Here is a 24046-nt window from a genome sequence, read left to right as displayed (position 1 = left end):
AAAGATGTTTCCAATCTTCAGTGTGCATCATCAACTGATCATCTAGCTGAACTAGTGAAATGACACATGGAAAGGACTTAAGTCTCAGTGTGAGGCAGAACATATGAGGCAACAATACAGTCCTCTATTAGCCGAAGGACAACTCGAAGTCTAGAATGTCAGACAGCTTGTTCTGGAATAAACCACAAGTCTGGAGCACTATGATATACCGATAAATAGGCAGCATAAACATGCATTGTTTTATCATAAATTCCTAGCAAGCGTATGAGCTTCTGTCTGAACAGACATAAGGGTCAAAGAGGGGAATTCTTAAAAAAAATAAAAAGCCTTTACCTCAGCTTGTTTATGTGATGCAAGGAGATGCAAATATTTCTCTGAACTTCAAGGAGTGTGACCGTTTAATGAGTCCCTTTGCTTGAAAGGTGTGATATGGGTGAGAGCGATTAGAAGTGTTTTAAACAACGATAATGAGTATCTATGGATTCAGGAACAGGAGAATGGGGTCATATTACATCATCATGAAGTGCCGACAATGGCTGAGGGACGCTTTGTGTTTAACAAGATGGACATGATGACTTGCCGGTTCTCAATAGTGGTATTTGCTGCATCTATGATAACCCAGCCATGTTAGACTTCTCTAAATACACAATAATATCATTACATAATGTTTACCAGTTTAAAGATATATAACTGTGTGTAATACATGTCTGAGAAACTTCTAGTGGAATATTCCTTTTATGTCATCCTGCTCAGTACATCAAAACAACAATGTAGATTCATCCATCGTCTAACCACTTACAAAGCACAGTTATGTAGGCCTGAAGTCAACTTCAAGCAGGGACAATTAAGACACATGTAGAAATTCTGGACCCCCTAACAAAATGGGGGCCCTCGTCCAATTTCACGTATCACATTACATGTTAAAGGGCCCCTGTCCTGAGCTGGGGCCCCTGAATCGGACAGGGTGTCCACGCTCCTTCAGCACATCTGGGCAGGGGGACGTCTTTCTGTTTCTTGTTTCATGTGGAAAAAAAAATACATTAAATGACAATACTTAAGTTATATCTGTTTCTTTCTACAGTTGGTCTACATAATATGAGGTTAGTTTATTGGTGGTCAAGGTTAGGTGCTTAACCATAAGTAAGCAAACAAAGTAGGAGACTTTTAGCATTCACGGATATTTGTGGGGACCTGAAAAAATGATCCCCCACAATGTCAAAAGAACAGGTTTTTATTACATTGTGGGGGACATTTGGTCCCCGCCATGTAATATATATCTAATACACACACACATACACACACACAACAAGAGGAGGTTAAGGTTAGGGCTGGGTAGGGGCAAAGGTCATTATGCAGTGATAAGAGTTTTCCCCATAGAAATGGAGAGTCCCCACAAAGATATAATTACAAATCTGTGTGTGTGTGTGTCTTTGTGCATGCACATTTCGTCCATTTATCTATATGTTTTATGTTGAAATGCATGTTGCTGAAAATAATCTGACTATAGTGCATTTTGTAATATTGGCCACAAGAGGGAGACAAATTACAAGTATACAACTCTAGTTACACATTTCAAACATTACGTTTAATATTTCATTTATTTACTTTAGTTGATACTTCTTGCCAAACAACATATGAATGAGGGAAATAGCACATTAAAAACACACAGCTTTCAAGGAGTCAACTTGGCATACATGCAAATCCAAAGAGTAACAGCAAGCGTACCACTCTGGTTATGCTTCACCAATGATTAACTGAGTATGAGGGACCAGCTACCTGCTGCAGAGAGGGAGAGGGCAGGGGCTCATTTGAGGCTGACATATGCTACTCTGCCCAGCACAGCGACCCCCAGTGTGACACAGCTGACCAGGAAGACCTGGCGCACTATGAAATACCAATAAATAGGCAGCATAAACATACATTGTTTTATCATAAATTCCTAGAAAGCACTTGAGCTTCTGTCTGAACAGGTCTAAGGGCCAAAGAGGGGATTTCATTTAACAAAAGCTATTGCATAAGTTTATGTTATGTAAGGAGTGTCAAATCGCCACCTGCTTCATGTGAGTAGATACATGGAAAGGGCTGATATCTCAACAAAATCTGCCAAGACGGCTGGACCTGAAGCTGCTCAGGCTGCAGTGGAAGTGTAACCTATGTGCTCTACAACAAACATTTGAAACTATGATTATGCTCTTAAATGAGCCACATGCACAGACAGGCCTTTATTATATCATAAAATTTTTGGCTTATAAAACACAAGTTGCAGTTGTATGGAGAGGTCTAAAAGGACGGAGAGAGACACTTGGATTTCAGGTGAACCCCCATCATCACATCTAGTATGTGTGTCTGTGTGATGCAAGAAGATGCAAACATGTCCCTGAATTTCAAGGAGTGTAACAGTTTAATGAGTCCCTGTGTTTGAAAGGTGTGATATTGGTGACAGTGATTAGATGTTTATCAAACGATGAGACATAATGAGTATCTCTGGGCTCACTCACAAGAGAACAGCGTCCAATTATTGCATCATTAAAGTCCGGTAATGGCTAAGTGACGCTTGGTGTTTAACAAAATGGAGATGATGACTGTTCTCAACAGGGGCATTTGTTGCATCCATGATAACCCATATGACTCCTCTAAATACACAGTAATATCAGTGCATAAAGTCCACCAATTTAAAGTTAATTTCGTGTAGTACATGTCTGAGAAACTTCCAGTGGGATATTTCTTTGTAATCCTACTCAGTCAAAATGACAGTATAGATATCCCCATTATGGGGCAGCGTGTGGCTCAGTGGGCTGTGTCTGTAATCAGAAGGTCGCCAGTTCAAACCCAGCCTCAGCATGTCTGCGGGTCCTTGAGCAAGACCCTTAACTCCCAGCTACCTGGGCGCCCAAACAAGTGGCTGCCCTTCACAGACAGCTTACTCTACAAAGAGCAAGTTGAGGGAGGCGTAAAGAAGAATTTCGCCAAAGGGATCAATAAAATATCTATTATTATTATCTAACCACTTTTAAAGCACGGTTATGTAGGCCTGAAGCTGACTCCAAGCAGCCTAAGGGACAATGCAGGGGAACGTGTTACTCTTTCCTTGAGTCATACAAGGAAACACATAATATTAGGTATTGAAGGGCCCCTGTCCTGTGCTGGGCCCCTGAATCGGACAGGGTGTCCATGCTCCTCCAGCACCTCTGGGCAGGGGGACGTGTTTCTGTCTCTTGAGTCATACGGAAAAAAAAAATCAATCATGTAACTTAGATTATAGCAGTTTTTTTCTACAGCTAGGCTACATTATAAGGCCCGTTCATTGCTGCTTACGTTACGTGCTTAATCTCCTCATGTTGTGCGTGTGTGTGTGTGTGTTACATTGTTTGAACCAAATGCCTCCATAATATGATAAAAACTTGTTATTTTGATGTACACATTGTTGAATATTATTCTGACCTGAATGTCTTTCATCCAATTGACCACAAGAGGGAGACATCAGCTACATTATATGATAATACTTAATTTATACCAGTTTTTTTCTAGTACAGTTGGTCTACATAATATAAAGTTAGTTTACTGCTGCTTAAGGTTAGGTGCTTAAGCTCCTCATGTTATGTGTGTGTTTTTTATTGTGTCCATTTACGTATACGTTGTATTATGAAGTACAGTTCAGCAAAATACTCTGACTACAGTGTTGTTTGTGTAATTGGCCACAAGAGGGAGACAAATAGCAAGTATACAAATCTACTTACACATTTCAAATATCATTTTATATTTGTTTATATAGCTGACACTTTTCTCTAAAGCAACATATGAGTGAGGGATGTGGCACATTACAAACATGCAGCTTTCAAAGTGTCAACAAGGCATATGTGCAGCTAGGCTGAGCTAAAGAGACTATTTAATACAAAGATTAGTAGCCTACCTGCTGCAGAGAGAGAGAGGGCAGGGGCTTATTTGAGGCTGACATATGCTACTCTGCCCAGCACAGCGACCCCCGGTGTGACACAGCTGTCCAGGAAGACACTACTCACACCAGACCAGCTGCTCCACACCACATGACACTATTACATAAGTAAGACTCAAAATAAAGCATAATTCTGAAGCATTATAATATACCAATTAATAGGCAACATAAACAATAAATGGAAAGGACTTATGCCTCAAGCCTGATTCATACTTACCGTTGACTTTGTACTTACTGTGGACGTGCCGTGGCACACAACGCTGTTGTACTGTATTTTTTTCATCAAAGAGGTTGGGTACAGACACTGTATTTGTGATCTGTGCGGGGTCCAGTTCTTCTGATACAGTGAAGCAGGCCTCTATCTGTTACAATAATGAGGCCCGTATTTCATTGTGGATCCGGTGTAGGACTGGAGAAACAATCGCTGTTACAGGGTCCTGCCCCACTGCCGGCGTGCAGGATTGAAGACCACCAGGACAGGCAGCCCTTACATACTCACCATTTTTGTGTTTCCTGCTCACATGTGGTGCCACTTGCAGCCTCTGAGTCACACTGCCATAGCAGCACACCTGATTCACCACAAGAGCGTGTTCATTAACAACTTGTGAATTACAGCAGTAGGAACTGATTTCATATCCCTTTAATGTAAAGTGCTTAGTGTTTTTTGGTGATGCTGTTGTTTAGTTTTTTTAATCTTCCTGCAAAACACATATTCCGGCACATGAGAACTAATATGGAAATGGGTTTTGATGTGTTTAGGTCAAGCTCAGTGAGTTGCTTCTAGTACCTGAGTTGTGCTCTGTGACCCACTGAAAGGTTACCGGATTTCTGCTTCCCGCCAAGCAGTGCAGGTAAATCCCCCCGGGGGTTTGCAGGAGGCTCCAATCAAACGGCCGCCATCCACTTATAGCTGCTATTCAGAATGAACTTATACAAAGGCCTTTTATCCATCTTCTGACTTCTAAGGCTGGTCAGGGTTGAGACGGACCTGAAGCAAATTCCAGGAAGCACTGGGCACTAAGCTGTGGTATACCCTGGATAGGATCCTGTCCAGCAAATAGCTGCTGAGTTGAACAACAGTTTATACGCAGGACCATCGCTAAAAATTCTGGGTCCCCTGACAAAATGTTACCTCAATCTAGGGTCCCCTTAGTTAATATTGCTGGGCGTGGGGGGGCTGGTTGATTGTAGGGCTACTAAAAAAGCCAGGCCCCCCTGAATCAACCTGGGCCTCCATGGCTCTCTGAGCCCCTGATTATATGAGTTGGCTAGTGATGGTCAAATGAAGATTCATGAACCAGTTGTACCTTTTTTACCCCACTACATGGAGCTCTTGGTTTGCTTTGGCTCATGTTTTGAGCCATTTTTTGAACAGAGACCACCATCTAGAGGGGTCAGAAATGAAATCCAAAAATTTCATGAAATTTAATTCAACCATCACTAGAGATGGCCATCTGCCTATTCCCAGTTTATAAGGTGGTTGCTTCAGGTGACGTACGTCTTCAACATGACAGCAGAGACAGAGTACAGTACATGCCACACAGCTGAAATCCTAATAGGACGCTTGCTCACTATTACTCCGATCCCACAACCTGCAGGCCGCCCCTGACACCAAGTGGTACCAACAGGGCTGAGAGCTGAGATACAAAAGTCAGCCTCCTACAACATGATCAAAGACTACAAACCTTTTACCAGGACTTCGTGGGCCAGTGTGTGTGTCACTATTATCCCCAATGATCAGAACCCCAACGGCCTCAGCTGAATAACGTGAAGTTTCCTGTGACTACAGAGCATTTATCGTCATGTGGTCACCTGAACAGGCCAAAATGTTGGGAAAAGGATGGTGATAATGACAGTAAACTAGTCACCACATATGTGTACATGTCTGTGCATCAAAATGACTTAACGCACATGTGCTCCTGAGTCTTTGCTGTATAGTGAAGGCAGTAGGGAAAAGTAATGTATTTGTGGTTCACAAGACTGTTAGATCACTACATGCTCATGACGTAAGTTATATGGAGGCATGTGTATGGTGGCTGTCCTGACCACGCCAACAACACACATTCTACCTATATGTGTATTATCATAACCGACAGACCCAGGCATTGCGGCCTTTGCTTGAATAGGAGTAAAAGGGCTGAACATAAACACCAAACATTATCCAATTATCCACAATTATTTTCATTATTTACACAGCCAGCACTGTTCCACCATGCTGTGCTGCCCGATGCATACCTCCTTCATAAATCTGCCGCCTTCTTCGGGGGTTACCTCTCCCGGAACCCCCTTCAAGTGTCATAAGTGCTCTAGGTAGCGGTGAACCCTCAGCCCTCGCAGGACCCGAAGTCCTCCCTGCCGTCAAGGATCAACAGTCGCGACAACCACCATAACTGGTCCCCAGCTGGGTACTGCTGCCAAAGCTAGTGGGTGCTGGGCTGCCAGCAGGCTCTGGCAATGCCGGTTTCCCTCAGGCACCAGCCCTTTGTCTTGCACGGCTTGGTGGGGACGTGTCGCTAGCTGCCATGCTGGTTACTCTGCCGGCCCTCCTGCTACATAACTTGGGGGGGCTTGTGCAGCCACTCATGCAGCATGTGTCATTTTTGCTATAGCCCACTTCAAACAGCTTCACACTCCCACCAATTACCTGGTCCTCTCCCTGGCTGTGACCGACCTTCTCCTGGGGGCAGTGGTCATGCCCCCCAGCATGGTGCGCTCAGTGGAGACCTGCTGGTATTTGGGCAACTTCCTCTGTAAGATCCACTCCAGCACGGACATCATGCTATGCACTGCATCCATTTTACACCTGTCATTCATTTCTATCGATCGATACTATGCCATTTGCCAGCCCCTCCTCTACCAGACTAAGATCACAACCCCTGTCTCAGTGTTAATGATCTTGATTAGCTGGACCCTCTCGGCTCTTGTTGGTTTTGGGATGGTATTTCTGGAACTGAATATCTGGGGCACTGAGGATTTCTATCATGAGAAGGTGTATTGCTTTGGAGGCTGTACTCTGTTTCAGAGTTTGACTTCAAGTTTTGTGTCGTCTACGGTTTCTTTCTACATCCCCGGGTTTATTATGCTGGGGATCTATCAAAAGATCTTTCTCGTAGCACAGTGTGAGGCACTGTCCATTCAGAGCTCAGTCTCTCAGGCTGCGAGGCCAGAAAAGGGCAAAGCAACTCCTAGCAAAGTGGAGCGAAAAGCCACCAAGACCCTGGCCATAGTTATGGGCGTCTTTCTTTCATGCTGGACTCCCTTCTTCATCTGTAATATCATCGACCCCATCATTGATTATTCTACTCCACCTGTGCTGTTTGATATGCTGGTGTGGATTGGCTATTTAAACTCCACCTTTAATCCAATCGTTTATGCATTCTTTTACACCTGGTTCAGGAAAGCATTCAAAATGATAATACTCTGTAAAATATTTCAGCAAGATTCATCAACAATAAATCTGTTTACTGACTGAAACTTTACACTTATATGTATTGTCACGGGCAAAGACAGAGGCGAAGGCAGGCGTGGAAAAAATCAGAAGGGGCTTTATTAAACAAAACTGCAAGCAGGTCAAAAGGAAAGGGGCCACAGGTGTCAAAACGAGGTAGGAAGGATCAGACCAGAACACAGGGCAAACGGGGAGCACATGAAGGCAGCAACATCAATGACTGGACTGGGGAGCTCAACACAGGGAGGCACTATATGCACCACTGAGGAGGGAGCAGACGAGAGGCACCTGGGGTGATCCACACAAGGGCTGTAATGAGAGGAAAGCTTAAACAAGTGACAGGTGCAGCTTGTTAGAGCCACACAAAGGAGATAATGAAGGGAAAGGAATGCAGGGTGTGACAGTAGCCCCCCCAATGCATGCCCTTAGGGCATGCGAGGCAGACCGGAGAGGGGATCTACAGGGATCAAGCAGGGCAAAGGACAGAAAGGATCTGACACAGAGGTAAACTACAGACAAAGGACTAGAACGCCAGACCAGACAGGAGTAGGGATCCAGGGACCGACATACCCAGACATGTGATAAAATGTGAGCCAGGACAGACAAGACATTTCCTGGGTCAGGAAGATGTATGCAAAATGGGGCTGGGAAAAAAACAGCAAAGACCCGACTGGACTGTGTACACTGAGGTCATCTAGTTCCTGTTTTTAAATTAACACTAAAATCTGATGGTGGTTGTGACATGGAAGGACCTGCTGCATCAGACTAAGGTAATGCTGGTTCACATCACCAACATGTTTCAGCTTCATAGAAGTGACTTTTGTAGTGACAGATTGAACTGGCCCTGGATGCCTGACCCAAGATTGCTTCACTAATGGTAAAGGTCTATGGCACTTCTGGGTCATGCCTTTCAGTCTCTGCAATGCCCCTAGCATGTTCGATGCACTCTCTTCACTGCCATTCACAAAACGGCCCTATGCCTCAACCTGTAGAATTCCTCCCTCCTTCGGTGACAGACAAACTTCCCATGTCATACAGTGAGCAGTGAGGGTGTGGTGGCAGACTCCAGAAAGATCAAGGTGGGAAATGGCCAAAACCATGAAGTGCCACGGGTTCCTGCGTCTTACCTTAAATTACCAACAACTCATAAAATACTTTGCAGGTACTGCTAAACCTTGAATGGACTGAGGACTATGCCACCACCTTCAACAACTATAGGGTCAAATCAGACTCACCACAACCCGAATTTGCATTTACTTACCCGAATCTGAATGAGTTAACCAGAATTTGAATCAAAGAATCTGAATGTTAATAACGTTAGCAGAATTTGAATTAAAGAAACTGAATTTGAATTCATGTAGCATATGTGGTAATAAAAATTCAAGTTCAGGTTGTAAAATTCATCCATTTTCCCTACACACTTAATCTATACACATCTAAAATCAGCAGACAGTCTCAGTGTATTTACTTTTGTTTGTATGTCCACTGTCCTGTGGAACAGTCATTACATCAGCTAAAAGACGGTCAGATGCACTGTGGATTAAAGACAATACCATGCTTGAAATACATACAAGACCTCAGAGGTGAAGCGCAAGTGTTTGGACATCTGATGTTTTCATTCTTTAATTAAAGCCAGTGAGGAAAGATACGGTCCCAGAGAGTGCCGCATGGCATGATGGGTAATATGTTTCTGCCAAACCGTGAGTATATATTACAGAGCCTCCTCCAGTGTGGCAGGGTTCCCCTACAGGGCCAAGGTAAGATTTGCCAGAGCATTGAACAGCTTACAGTAAAGACTTTATTTTTACACATTAGAAAGTGAATAGTCATTAAATTAATATGCAGTAAATAATACAACTGATTCTCATCCAGTGGCTTGTAAAATATCAACTAAATGATAAGGATAATTTAAGAGAAAGTGAAATACAGAAAATTGTGAAACCCTGTTTAGTACAGAAATGTTAAATTAATAAAAAAAAAACATATTCCTGCAAAACCTAAGCACATGGGAATCAGTTCTGTAGTTATACCTATGCAAACCTTGTTATTAACAATTAAATAAGTTTGATATTTGATCCCTGCCCCTCTAAATGCTGATCCAGGGCAGGGTCATAGTTGGCCTGCAGTCTGTCCCAGGCAGCATAAGGCACATGGCTGGGGTACACCCCCGACGGGATGTCAGTCCATCGCAGGGCACATACACTCACACACACTAAGAGCAATTCAGAGACACCATTTAGCCTAACAACCTCCAGTCCCTATAGACTCAGGTGGCTTTACAGTGCTGCAAAACATGTTTAATGGATTAAAATTGTATCCAATCAGAGCTCGATTAAATTCTGTTGTACCTGAATAGAATAGCTTCATATTTCATATTACCTTTTTATATCACATACTGTATACCATGTATTTAAATAGATGTTGTGTTTTCTGACACGGAGAGATAGTTGTAATATAAATGTATAAATGTGTTTGTCTGTAATGAGACAAGGACTTCAAGTTCTGTGTCGTCTACGGTTGTTTACTACAGTATTTCTGAGGAAAATCTGATGCATTTCTATATTAAAAATATATAAAAAAGAAGGTTAATTTCTAATGCAATACTTATACTGATGTTCAAATTAAAATCACATTCTATTTTTTCTGTGCAGGTAACAAAGCTTTTTTCAACCTTGGATCATAAGACAATGAAAAACTACTATTCTGAGACTGAAAGTGTACACTACTGCTTCGATTCCTCAAACACTTCCTGCGTAAAGGATGTTTATCCAACCACAATACGAGCCTCTTTGTATGTTCTATTAGGGGCCACCATACTCCTCACTGTGCTGGGAAATCTCCTCGTCATTGTTACTATATCCCACTGCAAACAGCTGCATACTCCCACCAATTACCTCATCCTCTCCCTGGCTGTGAGCGACTTCCTCCTGGGGGCAGTGGTCATGCCGCCTAGCTTGATACGCTCCCTGGAAACCTGCTGGTATTTGGGTGACTGGTTCTGTATGCTCCACAGCAGTATAGACATATCACTTAGTGCAGCATCAATTTTTATGCTTTATTTGATTTCCATTGAGCGATACGTTGCTGTTTCTCGGCCTCTGCTGTACCACACTTTGATCACAGCTCGTGTTGCAAAGTGCATGATCCTGAGCTGCTGGGTTCTTTCTGCCCTCATCGGCTTTGTGGTGGAGCTAAACAGCATGACAATTCAGAATTTTTACCTCACACAATTAAACTGTGAGGGAAGGTGTACTGTGTTAGTAGACAAGGTGTCAAGCATATTATCTTCCCTTTTTCTTTTCTTCATCCCAGGGTTATTTATGCTTGGCCTCTACCTGAAAATCCTAGTTATTGCACATAAACAAGCCCGTTCTCTTCAAGTCACAATTCTTACTAACAGGATCCATGAAAAAACTAGAATCATTCTGTCTAAGATGGAGCAAAAATCCACCAGGACACTGGGCATTGTTACTGGTGTGTACCTGTCCTGCTGGTCGCCCACTTATATATGTATAATCATAGATCCAGTCACTAATTCATCCACACAGTACTTGTATGACATTCTTCTTTGGATTTACTATTTGAATTCAGTAATGAATCCCATTATTTATTCATTCTTATTTAAATGGTTTAGGGAGTCACTGAGAAAAATGTTTAGTAAACTATTTAACAATTTTGATTAATTTTATTATTGCGGATCCAGGTGAAATACTGGTCAATCTATAGTGTGACTGAAGTTTCTGTCATTTTCTCTCATTTCCCACATTGATGTTACTGCACCTCTGATACTGACTCCTGTATCTGGTAATGATCTATACTGGCTATCTGCCTTTAACGTCGGGGCACAGATGGAGTGGTTTATAATAATTATTGTTTATTGCAAATGAAACACTGCTATATAAATTATATATAACATATTCTGTACATCTCGCCCGAAGATGCTGGGATTGGCTCCAGTTTCACCGTGACCCAGATGGATAAAGCGGTATAGATAATGGATGGATGGTCTGTAACCTGTGATCTTCATTTCAGATATTAATCATTTTATTAGACATCCAGGGATCTGACCCATCAGAGCCTTACTGGGGGTATTAAGGTCAGCTCAGAACATGCAGACTATTAATAAACTATCAAGAAACACATGATCTCCAGAATGGTTTTTGCAGATATCCCACCTCTCCTGCAAACTGACAGCAGCCCCCTGACCCCCATGAATGACGTGTGATGTCCCGGAAGTCCCTTGTCATTCCTCAATTCAATGCTAATAAAACATGTCTGGTGCCCTGTATTACAATGACTTCCATGTGTTAAAATGATGTGTCTGTTTGATGGCTACCCAATGCTGATAGAGATACTGGGGCAGACCTGGTTCATATCTACCTTGAATCTCACCCGGTGTTACTGATAGGTGGCGCTAACATGGTGGGCTGAGGAGAAAACGGCATTCAGTACCAGTAGTGGGCAGCTGAAGTTCATGCCCCCCTTATGGGCTGTATGGGGCCCAGTGCACCATTCTACTGTCAAACTGAATTATTATATTATGGGCACACAAAGCTGGAGCCGCTGTCATCAAAGCTACATATCAGTCAGTGAAAATCCATTTCTGAACACACTCTGGCATATATTAGTTTGAACAAATTAATGGTCGGATGTGGGTGAAATAGTCTCTCCAACCAAAACTGAAACTCATGTCACGATTGTGTCTATTTGGGAGTAGTTCAAAGCAGTGATGTCATGGATATTGCCCTCTAGTGGTGAATAAAACATGTACTAATAATAATAATAATAATAATAATAATAATAATAATAACAACAACAATTGCTGTTGTATTTAAATAGATATTGTTAAACATACATTAATTGAATTATTACAGTTAAACCAAATAAAATCTCTTAAAAAGCAGCTAATTACTCCATAATTAATTCTGACTCTATAGTATTGTGCCATATTGGCCAGTCTGTGGTATAGAAATCATCCCCTCTTTCTAATCTACACTCATCTGCATAAGACAGCCTGAACTGTCTCTGCACAATGGGAGCTTGATAAAGCTGGATAAAGGCCACTGCTGATGCCCTGAATGAACTGGAATAAAACCAAATGATTTGTTTAGTTCAGTTGTTTTAACAATCATATTGTCGATTTGAGAACTCTCAGACAGATTATGTCTCTGAGATAAACCCCCCATGTCTAAAGATTGTTACATTGCCTTTACATATAAAGTCATTTTACAGGCCAGGAGCACTGTGCAGTGCAAAAACTGTTTTATTTTGTTTAATAGTCTCAAATTCCACAATGAAAACACCCCCCAGCACTACCCAAATCCAAGAGTGGTATCAAGTCCACCATGATGAAGTCAAACATGGCCTTCCAGATCACTGAACGCATTTTCACCTCATTCAACCCTCAAAGAACCACAAGAATGTTCTTCTTGAAGAAGGGTGCAATATCCGACTACACACAGCTGAAGAAAAGCATGACAACATTCCTAACAGGACTGGTGCTTCTCTTAAGGGAAAAGGTGTCTCTCTTAACAAAAACAAATCAGTATTTGAGTAGCATGATAAGCTGCAGGCTGCTCATGTGGCAGAACAAAACATAACCTTGTAACAATGTATTAGCATCATTAATCCGATTAAATTTGCCCAACAAGAATCATATGGCTAAACTTATTATTTTTAATTAAATGAATCATCCATCCATCTTCCAACAACATATCCAGTACAGGGACATGAGTACATGGTGATGAAGGTAATTATCATTACAGTGAATTTTAAATAACTCACCACAAGGGGGAGACAAAAGCTTTGTAATGTAGATACTGTAGTGCCTCTCTTTTTAGCAAGTATGTCACTCTGGTTATGCAGCTCAAAATGTGAAATTATGAGACTAATTATGAATCACAACATGAACTAGGTGTTTATTTCCTTGAGTGTCTAGTTATAAGCCTGAACGTTCACATACATTTTTTTTTTTTTTTGAAAATGAATTAGAACGTCAACTAAAGCTGTTTCAACAAATTGCGACACATTTGATTGCAGTTAACATTAAAATTATCATGATTATTAGGCTCAACATGGTTGCCTTTACAGTATGTGAGGGGTGGGAGTGGCTGCCCTCAGCGCTGGTGTAGAGAGACACCTGGTTATGTCCGGGTCACGTGGCTTGACAGTGTCCGCAGCGCACGGGACTTGTCACTTACTGTGCTTTGTTTTAAACGTAGTTCACGTGGCAAATGCGCGAGCGAAAAGCCTCTGCGTTTCGCATTTATCTATGCTGACAGTGGTGAAATGGCAGTGAATCATAGACTGGAGAATGTACAGTAATTGTACGTCAGTGGGATCTCGTGTTCGGAGGATTCGGCCATCTTTTAACAGGCTACAAGCAACTACGCTGGGTGTGTGTGTTTTTGAAACAGACAGACCAGAAATACCACTATACTTTATTATCCCACAATATCTTGCAAGTTGCAGTTGTATGGAGAGGCCTGAAAGGTCAGCGGGAGACACCTGGATTTCTGGTGAACCCCCATCATCACATCTAGCATGTGTGTCTGTGTGATGCAAGAAGATGCAAACATGTCCCTGAATTTCATGGAGTGTGACAGTTTAATGAGTCCCTGTGTTTGAAAGGTGTGATATTGGTGACAGTGATTAGAAGTGTTTTAAACGATGAGACATAATGAGTTTCTCTGGGCTCACTCACAAGAGAACAGAGTCCTATTATTGCATCATTAAAGGCCGGTAATGGCTGAGGGACACTTTGTGTTTAACAAAATGGAGATGATGACTCATCTGTTCTCATCAAGGGCATTTTATGTATCTGTGACACCCCAACCATGTAAGACTTCTCTAAATACACAGTAATATCAATGCTTAAAGTTCAACATTTAATTTTAAAGATGTTTCCAATAATCAGTGCACATTATCAACTGATCATCTAGCTGAACTAGTGAAATGACATGTGGAAAGGACTTAAGTCTTAGCCTGTAATCCGAAGGTCGCCAGTTCAAACCCAGCTCAGCATGTCTGCGGGTCCTTGAGCAAGGCCCTTAACCCCCAATTCCCTGGGCCCCCAAACAGGTGGCTGCCCTTTGCAGACAGCTTACTCTACAAAGAACAAGTTGAGGGAGGCGTAAAGAAGAATTTCGCCAAAGGGATCAATAAAATATCTATTATTATTATCTAACCACTTTTAAAGCACGGTCATGTAGGCCTGAAGCTGACTCCAAGCAGCCTAAGGGACAATGCAGGGGAACGTGTTACTCTTTTCTTGAGTCATACAAGGAAACACATAATTTTAGGTATTGAAGGGCCCCTGTCCTGTGCTGGGCCCCTGAATCGGACAGGGTGTCCATGCTCCTCCAGCACCTCTGGGCAGGGGGACGTGTTTCTGTCTCTTGAGTCATACGGAAAAAAGAAAAAATCATTAAATCATGTAACTTAGGTTATAGCAGTTTTTTTTCTACAGTTAGGCTGCATTAAATAAGGCCCGTTCATTGCTGCTTACGTTAGGTGCGTAATCTCCTCATGTCATGTTTGTGTGTTACATTGTTTGAACCAAATGTCTCCATAATATGATAAAAACTTGTTATTTTGATGTACACATTGTTGAATATTATTCTGACCTGAATGTCTTTCATCCAATTGACCACAAGAGGGAGACATCAGCTACATTATATGATAATACTTAGGTTATACCAGTTTTTTTCTAGTACAGTTGGTCTACATAATACAAAGTTAGTTTATTGCTGCTTAAGGTTAGATTAAGCTTAAGGTTTACCTATATGTTGTATTATGAAGTACAGTTGCGCAAAATACTCTGACTACAGTGTCGTTTGTGTAATTGGCCACAAGAGGGAGACAAATAGCAAGTATACAAATCTACTTACACATTTCAAATATCGTTTTATATTTGTTTATTTAGCTGACACTTTTCTCTAAAGCAACACATGAGTGAGGGAAGTGGTACATTACAAACATGCAGCTTTCAAGGTGTCAACAAGGCATACATGCAGTTAGGCTGAGCTAAAGAGACTATTTAATACAAAGATTAGTAGCCTACCTGCTGCAGAGAGGGAGAGGGCAGGGGCTCATTTGAGGCTGACATACTGTATGCTACTCTGCCCAGCACAGCGACCCCCGGTGTGACACAGCTGTCCAGGAAGACCTGGCCTTCCACCCCGTCCTGCATGCACTCACACCAGGCCAGCTGCTCCACACCACATGACACTATTACATAAGTAAGACACACAATAAAGCATAATTCTGAAGCATTATAATATACCAATTAATAGGCAACATAAACAATAAATGGAAAGGACTTGTGCCTCAAGCCTGATTCATAGTTACCGTTGACTTTGTACTTACTGTGGACGTGCCGTGGCACACAATGCTGTTGTACTGTATTTTTTTCATCAAAGAGGTTGGGTACAGACACTGTATTTGTGATCTGTGTGGGGTCCAGTTCTTCTGATACAGTGAAGCAGGCCTCTATCTGTTACAATAATGAGGCCCGTATTTCAATGTGGATCCGCTGTAGGAGTGGAGAAACAATCGCTGTTACAGGGTCCTGCCCCACTGCCGGCGTGCAGGATTGAAGACCACCAGGACAGGCAGCCCTTACATACTCACCATTTCTATGATTCCTGCTCACATGTGGTGCCACTTGCAGCCTCTGAGTCACACTGCCATAGCAGCACAACTGATTCACCACAAGAGCGTGTTCATTAACAACTTGTGAATTACAGCAGAAGGAACTGATTTCATATCCCTTTAATGTAAATTGCTTAGTGTTTTTTGGTGATGCTGTTGTTTAGTTTTTTTATCTTCTTGCAAAACACATATTCCGGTACATGAGAACTAATATGGAAATGGGTTTTGATGTGTTTAGGTCAAGCTGAGTGAGTTGCTTCTAGTACCTGAGTTGTGCTCTGTGACCCACTGAAAGGTTACCGGATTTCTGCTTCCCGCCAAGCAGTGCAGGTAAATCCCCCCGGGGGTTTGCAGGAGGCTCCAATCAAACGGCCGCCATCCACTTATAGCTGCTATTCAGAATGAACTTATACAAAGGTCTTCATCTTCTGACTTCTAGGGTTGGTCAGGGTTGAGACGGACCTGAAGCAAATTCCAGGAAGCACTGGGCACTAAGCTGTGGTATACCCTGGATGGGATCCTGCCCAGCAAATAGCTGCTGAGTTGAACAACAGTTTATATGCAGCATAAACATATATTGTTTTATCCTAAATTCCTAGAAAGCACTTGAGCTTCTGTCTGAACAGGTCTAAGGGCCAAAGAGGGGATTTCATTAAACAAAAGCTATTGCATAAGTTTATGTTATGTAAGGAGTGTCAAATTGCCACCTGCTTCATGTGAGTAGATACATGGAAAGGGCTGATATCTCAACAAAATCTGCCATGGACATGGACTACCAACCTTTTACCAGGACTTCATGGGCCAGAGTGTGTGTCACTATTATCCCCATTGATCAGAACCACAATGGCCTCAGTTTAATAACGTGAAGTTTCCTGTGACTACAGAGCATTAATCATCATGGTCACCTAAAGGTTGCCTAGTGCAACATCTACTGAGGCCTAAGGCTGCCTAGGGCACTGTCTGCTGAGGCCTAAAGCCGCTTGGGCACCGTCTGCTGAGGCCTAAGGCCGCCTAGGGCACCGTCTGCTGAGGCCTTTGTTTGCCTAGGGCACCGTCTGCTGAGGCCTTTGCTTGCCTAGGGCACCGTCTTCTGAGGCCTAAGGCCACCTAGGCCACTGTCTTCTGAGGCAGGGGTCTCCAACTCCTGTCCTGGACAGCTACTATCCAGTAGGTTTTCTGTCCCACGTGGCTTCTGATGAGCCACACCTGCTCCTGGTATTTACCTGAGAACAGGTGTGGCTCATCAGAAGCCGGGTATGATAGAAAACCTACTGGACGGTAGCTCTCCAGGACCGGAGTTGGAGACCCCTGTTCTGAGGCCTTTGCTTGCCTAGGGCACCGTCTGCTGAGGCCTTTGCTTGCCTAGGGCACCACATGTGCTTAGACAGACACTGGCTACACTGAAACTGTAGCATGGTAGTTTAAGTAACTGTGTTCTATTAATAACCCAATAATAGTAACTCACCACACAGAACAAATCCAGGAAATGTATGGATTACTTCCATTCCTCAGGGTCTCAGTGGGCCTGGGGCCTTTGTCAGGAGGCACAGGGTACGAGGCAGGGAGCACCCAGTATGGGATGCCAGTCCATCACAGGACAGACAGACACTGCAGGCAAAAACCTGCGGGCAAAGACCGGAGGAAACTCATGCAAACACAGGTCATCGTCGACTTATAACTGCAACCAGTTCTGACTGACCGGTTTTGAGTCGATTTGGTGGCAATTCAGCCCTTTACTTTTTATTCAAAAATCATGTTATGCATAGTGTACCGTATAATAAAATTATTTGATCTTGGGGCAGAAACTGTCACACTCCCACTGGGCAACACTCAGGCTGCTATACAATACAATCGTCGCCACATATTTACGTCTCGTACGTCTTTATGTCGTAAAGTTGATCATTCGTAAGTTGCATAGGTCGTAAGACAATGACAACACAGAGAGCAGGACTTGAAGTCTCTCAGCTAGAAGTGTGAAGATACCATGCCATTCATACACAGACTCCAATATATTTACAGTATGAAACATTCATACATTCATCCATCCATTTTCCTTACACACTTAATCAGTACACAGTCACAATCAGTAAATAATACTTATAAGTTGAAAGTATATCATGTTTCCACTGGCCTGTGTTATATGTCTCACTACAGTCATTGCATCAGCTACATCACTGTCAAATGTAATGTGGATTTAACATAACAGCATGTCCAAAATACATTTAAAACCTCAGAGGTGAAGTGCAACCTTTTGGCCATCTGATGTTTTCATTGCTTAATTAAAGCCAATGAGGAAAAGCACGGTCCCAGAGAGTGCTGCATGGCATGATGGGTAATATGTTTCCGCCAAACCATGAGTATATATTACAGAGCCTCCTCCAGTGTGGCAGGGTTCCCCTACAGGGCAGCTCACTAAGGTAAGATTTGCAAGAACATAGAGCAACTTACAATTATAGCTTTTATTTTACAGATTGAAAAGTGTGTAGATATTAAGTCGTTAATGATCCCACTTCTCCTTATTCACAGACTTGTACAATGTGAACTAAATAATAAGAACAACTTAAAAGAATAAAGTGTCAAACATACAGTTAAATGCCAAACTGTTTTATTATAAAAATGTAGAATTTATCATTAGCTCATTCTTGCAATGCCTAAGCATCTGAGAGTCAAGTATGTAGTTTTGTGCATGCAAAGCTTTTTATTAAAGATTAATTTAATATTTTTATCATATCTTATCCATGCACCTCTAAATGCTGATCCAGGGCAGGGTCATAGTTGGCCTGCAGTCTGTCCCAGGCAGCATAAGGCACATGGCTGGGGTACACCCCCGACGGGATGCCAGTCCATCGCAGGGCACATACACTCACACACACTATGGGCAATTCAGAGACACCATTTAGCCTAACAACCTCTGGCACCTAGAGTCTCAGGTGGCTTTACAGTGCTGCAAAACATCTTTAGTGGATTTGAATTGTATCCAATCAGAGCTCGATTAGATTGTGTTGTACCTGAATAGAATCGCTTCATATTTCATTTTATCTTTTTGTATCACATCATAAACCATGAATCTAGATAGACATTGTATTTTCTGAGATAGTCTTAATATAAAACATACTGTATATGTGTTTGTCAATCTGTACATCTCCAATGAGACATGTAATTATAAATGGTTGGCTATTACAGTACTTCTGAGGAAAATCTGATGTATCTGTCTATTACAAATATAAATAACAAGAAAGTTAATTTCTAATGAAATACCTAAATTGATGTTCAAATTAAAATCACATTCTATTTTTTCTGTGCAGGTTACAGGGCTACTTTTGACCTTGGAACATAAAACAATGAAAAACAACCATTTTGAGACAGAAAGTGTACACTACTGCTTCGAATCCTCAAACACTTCCTGCGTAAAGCTTGTTTATCCAATCACAATACGAGCCTCTTTGTATGTTCTATTAGGGGCCACCATACTCCTCACTGTGCTGGGAAATCTCCTCGTCATTGTTACTATATCCCACTCCAAACAGCTGCACACTCCCACCAATTACCTCATCCTCTCCCTGGCTGTGAGCGACTTCCTCCTGGGGGCAGTGGTCATGCTGCCTAGCTTGATACGCTCCCTGGAAACCTGCTGGTATTTGGGTGACTGGTTCTGTAAGATCCATTCCAGTATAGATTTTTCACTCACCGGAGCATCTATTTTTATGCTTTATTTGATTTCCATTGAGCGATACGTTGCTGTTTCTCGGCCTCTGCTGTACCACGCTTTGATCACAACTCGTGTTGCAAAGTGCATGATCCTGGTCTGCTGGGTTTTTTCCGCCCTTGTCAGCTTTGGGATGGAGCTAAACAGCTTGACAATTCAGGATGTTTACCTCACAGAATTAAACTGTGAGGGAAGGTGTACTGTGATACTAGACAAGCTGTCAAGCATATTATTTTTCCTTTTTCTTTTCTTCATCCCAGGGTTATTTATGCTTGGCCTCTACCTGAAAATCCTACTTATTGCACATAAACAAGCCCGTTCTCTTCAGGTCACAATTCTTACTGCTGAGAACCGGGAAAAGTCTAGAATCATTCTGTCTAAGATGGAGCAAAAATCCACCAGGACACTGGGCATAGTTACTGCTGTGTACCTGTCCTGCTGGTCGCCCGGTTTTATATACATAATCATAGATCCAGTCACTAATTCATCCACACAGTACTTGTATGACATTCTTATTTGGATTTACTATTTAAATTCAGTAATGAATCCTATTATTTATTCATTCTTCTTTAAATGGTTTAGGGAGTCACTGAGAAAAGCTTTTAGTAAAATATTTAACAATTTTGATTAATTTTATTATTGCGGATCCAGGTGAAATACTGGTCAATCTATAGTGTGACTGAAGTTTCAGTCATTTTCTCTCATTTCCCACATCGATGTTACTGCACCTCTGATGCTGACTCCTGAATCTGGTAATGATCTATACTGGCTATCTGCCTTTAACGTCGGGGCACAGATGGAGTGGTTTATAATAATTATTGTTTATTGCAAATGAAACACTGCTATATAAATTATATACAGTGGTACCTCAGAACTCAAACTTAGTTCGTTCAGAACTCCGGATCGAATCCTAAAGAGTTCGAGTTCTGATCGAATTTTCCACATAAGAAATAATGGAAAACCAATTAATTGGTTCTCAGCCCCAAAAAAATTACACCTAAATATGTTTTTTTTAAGCATTTAAACTTCAACAAAACAAATAATTAAATTAAACAACGTGGTTCAATAAAATTAGGTTGTAGTTCGCCTATTTTTCTTTTATTCAGTGAAATTTTCAGTGTAACTTTCTGTTCACTCACAAACACGTTTAACAGTTTAATCATATAACAAAAACATACACGAGGACTGTATATTTTAATCCCAGGATCCCAGGAGTCATTTCTCCGTTCCTGCAGACATACCGGTCACTTCATGCCCGTTCCTGCATTCAAAAATGAACATTTGTCCTGACCTGCAGTCTATGAGAGGATCCACAGGAATGCAGGCCTCTGATGGGCCTACACAGTCACGATCAGTAAACAATGACTTGTTTAACATTCATTAAATTTCAGCTGTCCTGTGGTACTAGGAACATTAGACACAGGTGTTTCAAACTCTAACACTCAGTATTTGATTTTTTACAGTGTTGTTTCATATACAGATATTTCTTGCATTAGTTTTACTCAGTGCCTTTCAACACACTGGGTGACGGGCGGCCGCCTAGGGCATCGTCCTCTGAGGCCTAAGCTTGCCTAGGGCACCACATGGGCTTAGACAGACATTGACTGCACTAAAACTGTTGCATGGCATTTTAAATAAGGGTGTTTTATTATCCATCCATCCATCTTCTACCATTTTTATGGGTCAGGTTGCGGGGGCAGCAGTCTAAGAAGGGAAACCTAGACTTCCCTCTCCCCGACCACTTCATCCAGCTCCTCTGGGGGAATCCTGAGGCGTTCCCAAGCCAGCCGAGAGACATAGTCCCTCCAGCGTGTCCTGGGTCTTCCCCGGGGCCTCCTCCCAGTGGGACATGCCCGGAACACCTCACCAGGGAGGCGTCCAGGAGGCATCCTGACCAGATGCCCGAGCCACCTCATCTGGCTCCTCTCAATGCGGAGGAGCAGCGGCTCTACTCTGAGTCCCTCCCGAATGACCAGGCTCCTCACCCTATCTCTAAGGGAGAGCCCAGCCACCCTGCGGAGGAAACCCATTTTGGCCACTTGTATTCACAACCTCGTTGTATAGGTCACTACCCATAGCTCATGACCACAGGTGATGGTAGGAACGTAGATCGACTGGTATATCGAGAGCTTTGCCTTTTGGCTCAGCTCCTTCTTCACCATGACAGACCAATGCAGCGCCCGCATGACTGCTGACGATCCGCCTGTCAATCTCCCGCTCCATCCTTCAAGCTCTGACACCAGTCGTACAGGAACTGAACAGCCCTTATAAGGAAGACCACCACCCCATACTCCCGGAGCACCCCCCACAGGACTCCCTGAGGGACACGGTCAAATGCCTTCTCCAAGTCCACAAAGCACATGTGGACTGGTTGGGCAAACTCCCACGCACCCTCCAGGACCCTGCTGAGAGTATAGAGCTGGTCCACTGTTCCATGGCCAGGGGGAAAACCACACTGCTCCTCCTGAATCCGAGGTTCGACAATCTGACGGACCCTCCTCTCCAGGACCCCTGAATAGACCTTACCAGGGAGGATGAGGAGTGTGATCCCCCTATAGTTGGAACACACCCTCCGGTCCCCCTTCTTGAAGAGGGGGACCACCACCCCAGTCTGCCAGTCCAGACTCACCGCCCCCGATGTCCACGCGATACTGCAGATGCATGTCCACCAGGCCAGCCCTGCAAAATCCAGAGCCTTAAGGAACTCCAGGTGGATCTCATCCACCCCCGGGGTCCAGCTACCAAGGAGCTTTTTAACCACCTCAGTGACCTCCGCCCCAGAGATAGGTGAGTCCTCCCCCAAGTCCCCAGTTTCAAGGTGAGCCCGACTTTATCTAGTCGGAACCTCACAGCCTCGCGCACCAGCTCAGACTCCTTCCCCGCCAGAGAGGTGACATTTCATGTCCCTAGAGCTAGCTTCTGCAGCCGAGGATTGGACCACCAAGGTCCCCGCCTTCGGCCACTGCCCAGTTCACATCGCACCCGACCCCTATGGCCCCTCCTACAGGTGGTGAGCCCATTGGAGGGGGGATCCACATTCCTTCTTCGGGCTGTGCCCGGCCAGGCCCCATGGATGCAGGCCTAGCCACCAGGTGCCCGCCATTGAGCCCAACCCCCAGGCCTACGTGACCCACGTCAGGCCTAGGGAAAACATGAATCTATGTTGCTTGTTATCATAAGGGGTCTAATGAGCCGCACTACATCTGGTTACTCACCCAGGACCTGTTTGCCTTGGGTGACCCTACCAGGGGCATAAAGCCCCAGGTAACTTAACTCCCATAGGTCCGGGCAACTAAACATGCAAACCCTTCCAACACAAAAAAGTTTTGGCTCCAGGAGAGGACCTATCTTCCATTCCTCAGGGTCTCAGTGGGCCTGGGGCCTTTGCCAGGAAGCACAGGGTACGAGGCAGGGAGCACCCAGTATGGGATGCCAGTCCATCACAGGACAGACAGACACTGCAGGCAAAAACCTGCGGGCAAAGACCGGAGGAAACTCATGTAAATACAAGTCATCACCGACTTATGACTGCGACCAGTTCTGACTGACCAGTTGTGAGTCGATTTGGTGGCAATTCAGCCCTTTACTTTTTATGCAAAAATCATATTATGCATAGTGTACTGTACAATAAAATTATTTGATCTTGGGGCAGAAACTGTCACACTCCCGCTGGGCAACACTCAGGCTGCAATGCAGTACAATCGTGGCCACATATTTGCGTCTCGTACATCTTTACATCGTAAAGTTGATCAGTCGTAAGTCGCATAGGTCGTAAGACAATGACGACCTGCACTTGGAGGACATGCAAACTCCACACACAGAGAGCAGGACTTGAAGTCTCTCAGCTAGAAGTGTCAAGATACCATGCCATTCATTCACAGACTCCAACTATTTATGAAACATTCATACATTCATCCATCCATTTTCCTTACACACTTAATCAGTACACAGTCACAATCAACAGACAGTCACAATCAGTAATTAATACTTAGTTGAAAGTATATTATGTTTCCACTGGCCTGTGTTATATGTCTCACTACAGTCATTGCATCAGCTCCATCACTGTCAAATATAATGTGGATTTAACATAACAGCATGTCCAAAATACATTTAAAACCTCAGAGGTGAAGTGCAACCTTTTGGCCATCTGATGTTTTCATTGCTTAATTAAAGCCAATGAGGAAAAGCACGGTCCCAGAGAGTGCCGCATTGCATGATGGGTAATATGTTTCTGCCAAACCGTGAGTATATATTACAGAGCCCCTTCCATTGTGACAGGGTTCCCCTA

General features: G+C 43.2%; 3 protein-coding genes across 3 annotated transcripts; all 3 read left to right on the top strand.

The window, feature by feature from the left end:
* Positions 1 to 532: 532 nt before the first annotated feature.
* Positions 533 to 7424, top strand: LOC140581206 (trace amine-associated receptor 1-like). Its single transcript, XM_072703085.1, has 4 exons — positions 533 to 626; positions 1142 to 1193; positions 6542 to 6943; positions 6977 to 7424. The coding sequence occupies exons 1-4, from the start codon at positions 533 to 535 to the stop codon at positions 7422 to 7424; spliced, it is 996 nt and encodes a 331-aa protein (XP_072559186.1).
* Positions 7425 to 10087: 2663 nt separating this feature from the next.
* On the top strand, positions 10088 to 11083 carry LOC140581205 (trace amine-associated receptor 1-like). Its single transcript, XM_072703084.1, has one exon. The coding sequence runs from the start codon at positions 10088 to 10090 to the stop codon at positions 11081 to 11083; it is 996 nt and encodes a 331-aa protein (XP_072559185.1).
* Positions 11084 to 19393: 8310 nt separating this feature from the next.
* LOC140581204 (trace amine-associated receptor 1-like) lies at positions 19394 to 20389 on the top strand. The gene has a single exon (XM_072703083.1). The coding sequence runs from the start codon at positions 19394 to 19396 to the stop codon at positions 20387 to 20389; it is 996 nt and encodes a 331-aa protein (XP_072559184.1).
* The last annotated feature ends 3657 nt before the right edge of the window (positions 20390 to 24046 follow it).

Source organism: Paramormyrops kingsleyae, chromosome 19 (assembly GCF_048594095.1).
Source record: "Paramormyrops kingsleyae isolate MSU_618 chromosome 19, PKINGS_0.4, whole genome shotgun sequence".
Lineage (NCBI taxonomy): Eukaryota > Metazoa > Chordata > Actinopteri > Osteoglossiformes > Mormyridae > Paramormyrops > Paramormyrops kingsleyae.
The sequence above is the reverse complement of the archived record's forward strand: the minus strand, read 5'-3'. Positions and strand labels throughout refer to the sequence as shown.

Coding starts and splice junctions, on each gene's coding strand:
- LOC140581206 (XM_072703085.1), top strand. CDS start 533: ATGGCTGAGGGACGCTTTGTGTTTAACAAGATGGACATGATGACTTGC. Junction 627..1,141: donor ATCTATGATAACCCAGCCAT/GTTAGACTTCTC, acceptor CTTAACCATAAG/TAAGCAAACAAAGTAGGAGA. Junction 1,194..6,541: donor ACGGATATTTGTGGGGACCT/GAAAAAATGATC, acceptor CACTCATGCAGC/ATGTGTCATTTTTGCTATAG.
- LOC140581204 (XM_072703083.1), top strand. CDS start 19,394: ATGAAAAACAACCATTTTGAGACAGAAAGTGTACACTACTGCTTCGAA.
- LOC140581205 (XM_072703084.1), top strand. CDS start 10,088: ATGAAAAACTACTATTCTGAGACTGAAAGTGTACACTACTGCTTCGAT.